At 36.2% G+C, this 12894-nt stretch overlaps 1 protein-coding gene across 6 annotated transcripts in view; it reads right to left on the bottom strand.

Annotated features, from left to right (window-relative positions):
* LOC112769257 (uncharacterized) overlaps nucleotides 1-10166 on the bottom strand; it is a 34152-nt gene extending 23986 nt beyond the window's left edge. The window contains exons 1-11 of one of the 6 annotated variants that reach the window (XR_011875982.1): nucleotides 9049-10076; nucleotides 5608-5752; nucleotides 4293-4571; nucleotides 3912-4079; nucleotides 3595-3810; nucleotides 2260-2354; nucleotides 1843-2017; nucleotides 684-1108; nucleotides 479-596; nucleotides 235-309; nucleotides 69-140 (exon numbers count right to left, since the gene is read on the bottom strand). Coding sequence is in view for 5 of the 6 variants with exons in the window: in XM_072224427.1 (XP_072080528.1) it covers nucleotides 69-140; nucleotides 235-309; nucleotides 479-596; nucleotides 684-1108; nucleotides 1843-2017; nucleotides 2260-2354; nucleotides 3595-3810; nucleotides 3912-4079; nucleotides 4293-4571; nucleotides 5608-5752; nucleotides 9049-9890 (2610 nt within the window). In the remaining variant the exon portion in view is untranslated. Of the gene's footprint in view, nucleotides 1-68; nucleotides 141-234; nucleotides 310-478; nucleotides 597-683; nucleotides 1109-1842; nucleotides 2018-2259; nucleotides 2355-3594; nucleotides 3811-3911; nucleotides 4080-4292; nucleotides 4572-5607; nucleotides 5753-9048 lie in introns of all 6 variants that reach the window. The other 5 variants (XM_072224427.1, XM_072224430.1, XM_072224428.1 and 2 more) reach the window with 5 other exon arrangements.
* Between the last annotated feature and the right edge of the window lie 2728 nt (nucleotides 10167-12894).

Here is a 12894-nt window from a genome sequence, read left to right as displayed (position 1 = left end):
CTTCCCTCTATAATGCAAGGAAAATTAGTTGAAAGGAGTGGAATCTATTGAACAAAGGATAGCAGCACCTGATCAAGTAGCTGCTGCGACATCTTGGCAGACTTTGCAGAAGTTGCAGCAACATCAATGCAAAGAAGAATCTGGAAAGAAATGCAAATGCTCAAAACCAACGAAATATATATTACTCATTTTATTATGTTGAAATGACAAAATGAAAACTGCTTAGGCACTTACGGTAGCCAAGGGACCCAACTGGGAACGTAAAGAGGAAAAATCCAGATCATGTACACGGGATACCACATCATCTTCCTACATATGGAAGAAAATGCTACATCATCCTCCAAGACAGGGAACAGGAAATCGAAGGCCATTAAGAAATGGAAATAGGAATGCATCCAAAAGACTGTAACCGCTACGACTCTTAGCAGCTAATACTGATTACATTTGTCACATAAAATTGAAAAGAATATATGCATACTTTATTGCAGGCACTATCTACCCATTCGGCTAACTCAAGGGTAGCTTTGTCTTCAGCAGATAATGAAAATCGATGAACAGCTTCTTCTCCAATATCAAACTTAGCTTTTTGCATGCAACTGCAGAAGAAACACAAGATTTGATTTCTCAAATGACATGAGATACATTTTATTTGCTATTTTATACATTAGAAAGGCAGAGCTCACAGGTTAAGTAGCTTAGATGGAGCTGCACGTAAAACCGTCAAAGCCTCCTTCCATCTCCATTGGCGTTCAGATAATGGTAGAAGATGCTGTAAAATTGACAAACGCCATTCCCACTCTTCAATGAAACGCTTTGAGATTGAGATTCTCCACTCGAGTGCCTGTCTAGTGGCTGTATTAACACTATCAGATAGTGTGTTCTCTAATTCAATCTCTGATGTCGGAATGTTGCGAGACAATATATCAAGTAGCAAAGAAGTGAAAGATATAACCATTTTATTTGCCCCTTCAGTTCTGGTTGGATAATCATCTTCCAAAGAGCAAGCACTGGATAATTTAGAATCACTCCATGGTGATCCACAATGCATCAAGTTAATAGAAACATTATCCATATGCAATAGCGAAATAATCACATTCACCATAAAAATCTGCATCATTGAAAATTTCCCAAAAGATAAGTATGCTGACAGAAAATTACTAGACTTTGAACACTTTATGATGACACTGAAATTTACAGTTTAAATCACAGAAATATCAAAACAATGGCACATGGAACCTTTTAAAATGTTTATCCTACTGCATGGATGCTCATTATCAATTACTAAACATCCAGTTCCCGACACACAGCATATTATATCCTGCAAAACTTTTTCCTTACAGTTACCTAAGAAGACCTAAGAAGACCATCCATGAGGTGGTCAAACGAGATCTATATGTAAACGGTCTCTCTGTAGACATGATACATGACAGAGCTCAATAGCGTCGTTTGATTCATGTAGCCGACCCCACCTAGTAGGACAAGGCTTTGTTGTTGTTGTTGTTTGTTGTATTATTCATAGAACGAATTTGGAATATTTTACTACTTAAAAGACAAATTTCAAAACAAAAAGTAAGTTAGGAACAAATCAACTGTTTTTGTCTAAAATGGGGGAAAAAGCAACAAAAGATCCCAATGGCCAATACAACATGAGTTCACATCACTGGTGTGTGGTGGTATGTTCCGTGTGAATGACACAACGAAATTTAACTAGATAGAACTAGGAAAATTACAACATGATTGATAAGTATAAGATATATTAATAGAACCTGCCTTACACAACCAACTGAAGAAAATTACTGCAAGTGGGACAATAGAATGATAAGATCACTAAAAGAGAATAACCTTGCGAGGAAGATTACTAATTGCATCCAAATGGCTCTGCAAATCCTTCAAATGGGATAATGGCACAGCTTGATGATTCTCTATTTCATCAGATGTACTCCTTTCCATCGCTCCTAAAGCAAGAACAATAGATTCTAGAGCATAACGCATGTGCATGAGGTCTACATCTTGCTTCCTACACACATATCATATACAGTTAAGAGTAAACACAGAGTAAGTATTTTAACATTTCATGTCAAGAAATTCTAGCCACACACGGCTTGCATAATCCCATGTAGCTTAATTAATCCATAATAATAATAATAATATTAATAATAATAATAATAAGACATCCAGCCACCTTAACTGCAAATATCCATCTTAATCTCAAGAGACTCTAAAGACCATGCAGAGAGATAAAGGAAAACATAAGCACACCTCTTCCAAGCTTCTAGAGTAGAGGCAATGGGTTGCATACTGATCAACTCAATGGCTTCTTGGAATTTTATGCCTGGGACAACATCAAAAAGTACCTAACAAAGACTGTAAAGTCAGGACTGTACAACAGAAGATAAGACTAGCATATGAACATTAAAATATCCATGCATAATATATCCCAATCTGAAATGTTTAATTAGAAACCAATATACCGTTCTTTTCTGTATGAAAGAAGAATGATACAATATAAGAAGACTAGAACAACAGACATCTAATACAGGAACAAAAATAAAAAACAAAATGCTAACAATGAAGCATAGCTTTCCAATCTATTAGAAGATCTTTTAAGTTTGAGTGATGTCCTTTGTATTTTACATATTAACAAATATATATTTTCCTAATCAATTCTCAAATCCCAGTTTGTATATTTACCATGCACAAGTCAACATTCAAGTACTACATGGTTAAGAATCACCTAAGAACGTGTTACAGATTGAGACAAGAAGTATTACCAAAGGATTATAAAGGTAACAAAACAACATCACTATTATTGGGAATAAGGTTCCCCTATACAAAAGAAAAACAACCAACAGATCAATTTATAAAAACATAACTTTCCAATCTCTCAGCATGTCTGAGAGGAAAAGCCCCTATAAAGATCATGAGCTTTACAGCAAAAAGATGCTAAGCATCTAATCCTATCCCACAAAACATGCTTGTCAGTAAATATGTCATTGAAGGTGCAAGCATTAGCTCCTAATAGAGTGAGCTAGAGAAGCTCTAGAAGAGTCGAGTCAGAATTAGGACCCTAACTAAATTGAGCAGTTAGAGAGTGATTAGGCAAGTCGCTTCTAGAATCTATTAGGAGCCTAACTAACTTAAAATCGGTCCCCATGTATATAAAGCTGTAAGCTCAGTATCATTGATCATAATAACAGAATCATCACTCACATTTCTGGATCTCTCTCTCTCTTTCTGCTCTGCTCTCACCTCTTCTCTTCATCTTCTTCACCTTTTCTCTAGTTCACCTAAATCTATCAGCTCCAACCAAATAGTGGCAAAAACTACACAGTGCCACTGAAACTTTGCCCCTTTTCTACTACCAAACCCAACAGTACCACAACTGCCACTCTAGATAGATCATATATCACTAAAAGCATAAAGCTCGAATGTTCAAGTGCTCAGTATAAAGGGTGACCTTTTATAGAAGATGGGGAATAAAATAACATATAAGTCGATAACATCTGTCATAATAAGCAAATGTTGTATTACTCAAAGACTGCAAAACATCAAGCTCACTCATTACAGTATCATACATTTGACATAGATTATTACCCTAAGAGGACTTTGGACCGAAAGTCTTTCCAAGACAAAGTTCTCAACAAAAGGATCAGAATAAACATCTCCATCTCCAAGCTCCAGTTGTTCTTTTCCGGAGAACCTTAATGAGTATTTGGAACTCCAAGCATGTCCAGAGTTCACACAGGCAACAAAAGCAGCAAGATCAAGCTGATAACATAAGGTATCACATAGATGCTCGACACAGGACATCTGTCAGAAATATCAAAATTTTCAGCAGAATTCTACCTAGTACTTCATTTAGTTAATTAGCACCCATGAAGCACGTTTTGAAAATGAAAGATGAAAAATACCTCATCTGATTTATTACCATAAAGAGAAGATTCTTCAAGCCGAATTACTTGTGACTTACTTGTCCAGAGAAATTGCATTAATTTCCTCCGTGCTGATATTTTACCAGCCAACAAATCCCAACCCATGGCAGCTATCAAAGGCTGAAGATGGGGAAACAATTGGAGGACCTGGCAACAAGAAGCATATAACTTTGAATTTGAAAGTACAGCCGCATGGTAGGTTAAATTAGGTAGTTCAGAAGTTTAAAAATGACCCATCCCCCCCCCCCCTCTTCCAAAAAACCCCACAACCAGAAAAAAATTATGTAATGTAACATCTAATAGAATGACAATATTCATACATATGCATATTGGCAGAGTAACAAAAATATAGGCACATACATTGCTTGCTTCTTCCAGTTGCTCCCTCTCCACAGCCGACAGGGCTGTATCCATAATACACTCAAGAACATGGAGTCCAGAAACACGAGCATAATGATACATATCTGTCTTAAAAGATCTGATTACCTCACTTGGGAATAATGCTTCACCATCTAAATTCTTACTAGCTTTTGGTTCTGCTACATATCTTTGAAGACGTACAAGAGGACGTGGAATAAACTTGTCAGATTGAACTCTATCCAATTCTATCTCTTCAGACAGTAGCTCGTCATGAATACCCTGGAGAGAATAATTGATATTTAGGATTTAAAGAAGTTAAATGAGCAAACTCTTCATTTACATCAAAATGTCAAATGGAAAAAATTATAGCATAAAAAAACTATTTTCTCAACTGTTAGACGCTAATTTTACATCAGGAGTAGTGATTCTGGCTAGTTGGTTTCATCATAGAAGAAAGTCAAAGATACCAGAAAATGTATTTTTTAGATAAAAAGGCCTCATTGATCAAGTTGGAATGCTATAATACATTGTCAAACTTCCTCTTAAAAGGCTAAATAAGCATTTCCATAAGATTCTGTTTGCTTCAGCAATAATTTAGCCTTGCCCTTCTTTGAAATGAGCTATCTCAAAATTACATCTCAAGAATTCTAATTATTTTCTGCTCTCTGTTTTCATGCTTCCCTGTTGAAGCAATGTCTTGTGCATACAGTATATATGTACTTGTAAAAGTCTTGTTGGATTGATTAGAAAATGTGAGAAAGGATAAGAAAGTATAATGAAGAAAAGGGGGGGGGTGGAAAGAAAGAAAGATAGAGGCTTTCTAATGTAAAACATGGAGAATTTCAATATATAAACTTCTGTTGATTTTAACTAGATAGTGACTCGAGCTAGTAGCCTAGTTTAACTAACTATGACAACCTGTAGGAGCTAGCTACAGGCTATACAGTAGCAGCTTTATTATGCTTCTGGAGTTTCACAAGCTTAACCCTATGATTACATGGTGCATTTACTACAGTTTACATGCTCTGTAACCTTCCTAGCACCCTCCGTTTCATTTATTATGACACTATCCAAACCGAGCGAAGCAAATATACTATGATGAAGTCATTCTCCAATTTTGGCACTTCCAAAATGTTAATTTAATTACCATACATGGGAAAAACTCAGGAGAGAAATAAAAACTAAACTTAAGCAATAAAAGAATACAATTTGTCGAAGAGATCCAATAGCATATTAGCAATGGTGCCATGAATATATGCTACTCACTAAAAGCTCTGTTCTGATAATATCTTCATGAAAAAAAGAGAGCTTGTACCTGTATCATTTGAACGATGTCATTGCAATATGATGAAAGAGCTTCACTAAAAATCCCTAGTAACTGATTACGCATGGTATTCCAAGAGTCCCCAAACTCTTCAGTTCTTGATAAAACCACTTTCAGGAGATCTTTCAAAACTATGCTACAAAAAGATTATAAAACATTTAGATCTTAACATCTTGGATAGGGAAAAGCTTGCATGAGAAAAAGGAGGGAAAAACAAATTAACTAAATAAGAAAGAAGAAACCTCTTCCATCACTTCATGAATAACAAATAAAAGAATGAAAAAAATATTAAAAAAGAAAAAGAGGCAAGACCCAACTAGACCCTGATAATTATCAGGCTGGACAATCTCATCCCTCATAACCTTTTTATCTTTCAAGTCCCTAACCATAAATCATGAGACAAATTAAAGATTTAATATGACAAACTCATCCACCACCAATTGAAAAATGGTGACAAATTTGTCCTGCCATACACAATGAAGAATTCATATGTCCACATTTTTTAATAATGAGATACACTTGTTCAATTAGGAAGTGGTTGCGGATAAACTCGTTATTTTCAAATCTTGAAGACTATTTGTCCCATTATTTGCATGGTTGGAGACTTAAAAGTATAATAGAAGTAGTGAGGAATGAAATTGTCAAGGACCAAACAAGTAGTTCACTAAAATAAGTGCTTACCACTACAAATTACATCAGTCAAATAAGCCTAGATCCCTAAGCTTTTACAGGTATCTACAATAGACATGAGGCTTATAGAAGTTCATGATAAAATCAAGTCCCCAAGTGCAAACCATGCATTTAAAGTTTCATCTTTCTATTGAATATGAAAAGGGAAGCTAGGAACTCCGTGGTTTCTATTTTCATTTTGTTGCAAACATTTTACATGGTCCCAAATCTGGATAAAAGAGAAGGGTTGTGTTAGGCTATCAATAGCCAACATAAAACTCAGTTGAATTCCAATAACAAAAGATCAAACACAGGATTGCACTAAACCTATGTTGTTCAGAAGCAACACATTGTATGGCTCGAATACAGTGTCAAATGAGTAAAGGTTGTTGCATCAATGCCGCAAATGTAGTGCAAAATGAGCAAGGGTTCCGATGTTTTCGTAAACAAGCAAGGGTAAATAAGCTAATTCACAAATGTAAAGGTGGGTAAGTCGCAATTTAGGACATGGAGTGTAGACACACGTACAGGGAAATCAATGGAAGCTGTGGATACCATGACAAAAAGGAAAATAAATATTATGTGCCTACAGAAAAAAACTTTTGGGTGAGGGCAAAGGAAGAGAATTAGACATCTCAAGTTTTAAGCTTTGGCAAATAGGAAACGAGAAGAACCAAAATGAGGTAGGCATTATTGTTGATAAACATTAGAAGAATGGTGTGGTAGATGTTAAAAAGGTGGGTGATCAGATCATCACTCCAACTGGCTATTGATGGGGAGACCTTTAATGTTATTAGTGCCTATGCACCACAAGTTGGTTGGAAGAGGACCACAAAAAAAAAAGTTTTAGGGAGATCCAATAGGTTTAATCCAAGGCATTGGAAGATAAGATTTTTTTTTTGGAGGAGATTTAAACGGACATGATAGGAAGGATGGGAGCATGTACAAAAGGGATACACCAAGGTCATGGTTTTGGATTAGTGAACACGGGGTAAAGTCATCTTGAACTTCTCCTTAACATTTGAGTTTCTTATAGCAAACATTCGCTTCAGAAAACAAGAAGATCACCTTATAACACATAAGAGTAGACTCACAAGCTCTCAAATTGATTTTTTCTTGTTGAGAAAATTTGATAGAAACTTTGCAGTAATCAAATAATTGAGTGCTAAGTTAATCCAGGAGAGAGCTAAACCACTCAAGTACTCAACATAGGGTTCTTATTATAGATTTCCGAGTCTGGTGAAAGGTGAGAAGAAATTGCCAAAAGAAAAACACGTGGTATAACAGAGAAATTTCTCATTGGTGTAGGATTACACCAGGAGTCATCTCTAAGCACATATCTTTCCACACTAGTTTTGTAAGTGCTTATTGAGCATATACAAAAACCCATACCATGGAACATACTTTTCTCCGATGATATCGTCCTTAAAGGCGAATCGAGGGAAGATTTGGACGAGAAATTGGATTTTAGAGACAAGTTTTGGAAATACATGGTTTACGCATAAGCCGCAATAAGGAGTATATGGAGTGTAAGTGCAACAAACAAAGGGTAAACTCAAACATTGCAATGAAAATTGGAGAAAACACCCTAACAAAAGTCAAGAGGTTTAACTATCTTGGTTATATTATTGAATATAATTGAGAGATAGAGACGATATGAACTGAAGGATTCAAGCAGATTTGTCAAAATGAAGGAATGCGTTTTCCTTCATATGCAACCAAAAAGGTTTATCTGAAACTTAAGGATAAATTTCACCGCATTCTAATTAGACCAATTATGTTGTATGGGCTAGAGTGTAAGGGGGGTAAAGGATAAGTATGAATATAAGTTTAGTGTGGCAAAAAATGAGGAAGTTTTAATAGATGAGTAGTCACACTCAAATGGATAGAATAAGGAACAAAAATATGAGGGAGAAAGTTAGAGTGGACCTATTGTTAAAAAGATTGAAAAATTTCACCTTAGGTGGTTTGAGCATGTTGATTGTTGGGAGAAGACCATCAAAGCATCCGGTCAAGAGAGTGACCTAAGAAGTCTCTGAATAGGACGATCAAGAGAGATTTACTTATAGATGGACTAATTTCTAACATGATTTATGATAGGGCGTAATGATGTTGTTTGATCCATATAATCGACCCCACCTAGTGGGAAAAGGTTTTATTGTTGTTGTTGCTCTATGAATTTTTGAAGAAAATAATGAAAACAAGATTTGTGAAGGAAATGATGAAAATTGAAACAATATTTTTGTTTTAAATCTCCTCAGGTATTTTATTGTTTTAGATGTTTTCACTCCTTATTTCACGAAAGACATGAAACACAATTAAAAACAAGAACCAAGCATACCCTTATGTCTATATTCAACAACATACAGATCAAACGAAGTTATTGTGCCATCAAAACATGCGTAGAAAGAAGATAATGTAGGGCAGCCCAAATAAAGAAGATACAAAAGGGCATGATACCACACTAAACTAGATGTCCTACCTTACAGGCATAATTATATGAAGCAAAACTACTAAACTACACACCAAGATTAACTGGAATTCCTCATCTGAATGGGAATCATACTATATATAGATTTATTTTGCACACAATGCCAGTGTAAAAAAAAAAACAAAAACATTTAATAGAATCTACCAACAATCTCTGCACTCTCAGTAGATAGTAATTAAACTCATCATGTATACAAAAACATCAAATTCATCAGAATTAGTCTCCATGTAGCAAAAAGTTAAGGAAATTGAGGGGGGAAATTGTCAACATACCGGTACTCAGATTGCTCCACTCCATAATCAAAATGTAAAAAACGAATATGGGAAACCGCTCCTTGTGTATCCCCCTTTTCAAGACTCTCTCTCATAGCACCCAAATGAATAACCTGAATAGTCCTCAGTATCCAACCAAGAACCCTAACATCCCCTTCCTCCTCCGCCCCCTCCTCCTCCTCCTCCACCACCACTCCGCCGCCCTCGTCTCGCTTGACAGTGACCTCCAATCCACGGTCCTCACTCTCCCACCGCTTAATCTGCTTATACACATTCCCACACAGAGCATCAAAAACACCCGCATGATCCAAAACCATCTTCCTCAAACTCATCAACTCACCTTCCTCAACCACAGTCGCAACGCTCGCATTAGCAGAACTTTCACTCCTCTCAAAATCCCCAACGCCAACATCATCATCGTCACCATCCACTCTCAACCTCTTCACACCAAGCTCCAAAACACCATCAAGAACTCTCCTACACCTTAATTCTTCATCATCCGAAGGTTCTGGAACCAGGTCGATCAAATTCTGCACGAAAAGCAGAAACTCGGCGCGAAAACGCAGCGTTTCGGAATCGAATCCCCAAGGGGAAGAGGCGTTATCGAGTTGGAGCAATTCGAGGGTGGAGAGGTATGTGAGGAGGGAAGGGGAGGGGCATGAGGGGGACCAGAGGATGTTGTGGAAGCGGCCAGATCGGGCAACGAGGGTTTGGAGGATGCGGCGGGCGAGGTCGCGGTTGCGAGGGCGGAGGGCGAGGAGGACGGCGCGGAGGGGCTCGAATTGCGCGAGGTGGAGGTGGTTCGCGGCGAGGCGAGAGAGAAACTCCGTTTCCTTCGACATCGATTGTGGTGTAGTTGCCGGTTCACTTCATCCGAAGCTGTGATTGAATTTCTGCATGAATCTCCTCTACCGAATCTTGTTTTTATGAATTGTGATTGTGTGCGAGAGTATTGCTGGGCAGCGACTTGCGTGTCTGAGTGTGTAAGAGAGAGTATTCCTCTTTTTTTGGGTCCGGTTTTTTTATTTGGCGACTAATTTAAGGAATAAGTAATTTTGTAGAGATGAATTTGACTATTAATTTTTTTTTTAGTCTCGTTTTTTAAAGAAAAAAGTGAATCCCCAAAACATTCCTTATTTTCTTGATTTTTTTTGTATACGAAATATGTGAAGTTGATATTTAAAAATTAGTAGAGGGTAATTTAATAAATTTAACTAAAATATTATTTAACGATTTTTAATTATCATCTTTCTACAAAGGTATTTGTATATGAATATTTATTTTAAATAAATTAAGAAGAAAAGTAAATATGAAAATAAAAGTAATTATTTAAATTAATTTGTAAAAATTTTAAAAATAGATATTTTAGTCCAAAAAAATTAATACACAAAAATATCTTTAAAGTTTTATTCTGACAGACAAATTAGTTTTCAATTTATTTTTTAACGAAGTAATTATCTAAAGCAGTATTCAAAAGTTTTAAAAATAGATATTTTAATCCCAAAAAAATTAATACACAAATTAATCTCTAATTTTTTTTCCATCAGACATAATAGTCTTCTGTCCATTTTTCGGCATAACCACTAAATTTTTGAAGTATTTATTAGAAAAATAATATTAGTAGATATTATAATCAAATTAACCTTTAAGGTTAAGTTAAATCTATTTGGTTTCTAATATTGTATTTTTTCAAAAAAAAAAATATTGAATCATTCTCATTACATACACAATTTCAAATAATAAAAAAAAAGATATGTACTAAGTCTCATATTCTCTTAAATTAAAAACAAGTTAAGTATGATTTTGGTCCCTAACATATCGGTCGAGAATTTTTTCGTCCTGAACTTTTTTTTGCATACAAAACTGTCCCTAAAGTTTGAGTTGGTTTTAAAATCGTTCTTCGGACAAAAAAATTACTTTTTTTAAAGACGATTTTGCCCTTGATGGTTTCTTTTTCTTCATGTTATTCTCGCGAAATCATTTCGTCTTCCTCAAATAAATCACAATGTTTGAGAACACACTTGGTCTTTGAAACGTTTGCGTCATACCCTACAAAAACGTTCCTGTGAGGACGACCTACGCTATTGGTTGAAGACATTGTGTTGTTGGGAGTTCGATCGAGGTTGTGTTGTCACATTCGTCACTCATCTTCATCGCTACAGATAGCCGTTGTTGAGGTAAACTTGCTATCCATGCAATGTTGTTTCACCTCAACTATTTCTTACATTTTTGTGGTTTGAGGTTTAGAACAATGTTGATGAATCTAAGTTGTATAGAGCTTAATGTAGGCTGCATTGACTGTGAATAAAGTTAGGGTTTGTGATGATCTATTTTTTTCTTGTTTGTTTTAGTAATGTATTGTGTTGAATAATAGGGTTGTTTGAGTAGAAGATTGTGTACTTTAACATGAGGGTGCATCATGGAAGTGCATTCGGATATGAGAACAGGGTATTTAAGTATTTGAATGGGCAAACTACAATCATCAAATAAATTGATGGCGATTGGTGGTATGTGTTTGAGGCATATGAAGAGTTAAGGCACTTTGAATACTTGGAGTCAGCCATTGCAGCATTATGGTAAAGATCCAATTGCGAATGATTCTAAAAATAACTTGAAGATGTTGAAAGGTGACTTAGATGCAATTGCGATGTGCAAAATAGCTGAGATGATGGGCTTAGTGGATTTGATTGTGGTGCAGATGTTGGGGATGCGGATGGATTTTCGAAAGTTGGTTATATTGACGTAGGGAGAGATACTGGGGTTGTTGAAACTGAGGAACTTAATAGTGGTGGTCTTCAGATAGTGATATTTGTAGGAGATCAAGAAAAGAATGTGATAGCAAAGGATGATGATCCCGTGACTGATGCAGTTGGGAATGTGGTTGAAATATAATTTCAGAATAAGGGTGTTTCAGTAGAGTTAGACGGTAAATGATAGATTGGAGGAGATCGCCATGAAAATAGTGATGAAGACAGTGATGACCCTGAATATTTGCCATCTAATGAGGAGGGGGATATTGCCAAAGACATCAACTTCACTGACAGTGAGGAAGAGTATGAATATGATTGTGGATTTGAAAAAAATTATTCTGTGCCAAAGATGGCCACTACGGCCAAGGGCAAGAGGGTTGTTACAAGTGAGCTAAGTGATGTGGAAGGGACAGATAGTGATGAATTGGAAGTAGACTATATGATTGGTGGAGATAACTTAGGGGCTGATGATTAGGGGTGCACATGGGGCCCGGTGAAACTAGGTTTGGATTGACCTGGACCCGACCCTAAATAACGACCGGGTCTATTTTTTAAACCTTTACTTGACCCTAGACCTGGTGAAATCACACTACTTTTAGGCCACACTAAAATCGGGTCTCGACCGGGTGAAGTCCGAATCTTGATAAATTTTATGTCAAAAAAGTATGATGCACTCATTTATTAAAAAAAATACTTGTTATAGAGAAGTTGATAATCATACTTGAACTTGAATTTGTCCATAAATTCTAATTTCATGCTTCTTTGATCTATTTCCTAATTCAACAAATGTGATTAAAAACAAAACAATAAGCTTATAATTAATATAACATAATATTGGAATTAATTTAAAACATATATACCTTTTTTAGTCCCCTAGATTACACATGGGCTGGGTGAACTATTGACCCGGACCCGACCCTAAATAATGACCGGGTCTAATTTTGAGACCCTTACCCAGTTCTAGACCTGATGAAATCATACCAACATAGCCCCAAAGTATTCGGGTTTGGATCGAGTCGGGTCATGTGCACCCCTAGTAATAATGCAGAGGAGGATGCTGATGGTGGATCAGAATGTGAGGGCCAAAGATTTTCAA

Source organism: Arachis hypogaea, chromosome 18 (genome assembly GCF_003086295.3).
Source record: "Arachis hypogaea cultivar Tifrunner chromosome 18, arahy.Tifrunner.gnm2.J5K5, whole genome shotgun sequence".
NCBI classification, from domain to species: domain Eukaryota; kingdom Viridiplantae; phylum Streptophyta; class Magnoliopsida; order Fabales; family Fabaceae; genus Arachis; species Arachis hypogaea.
The sequence above is the reverse complement of the archived record's forward strand: the minus strand, read 5'-3'. Positions and strand labels throughout refer to the sequence as shown.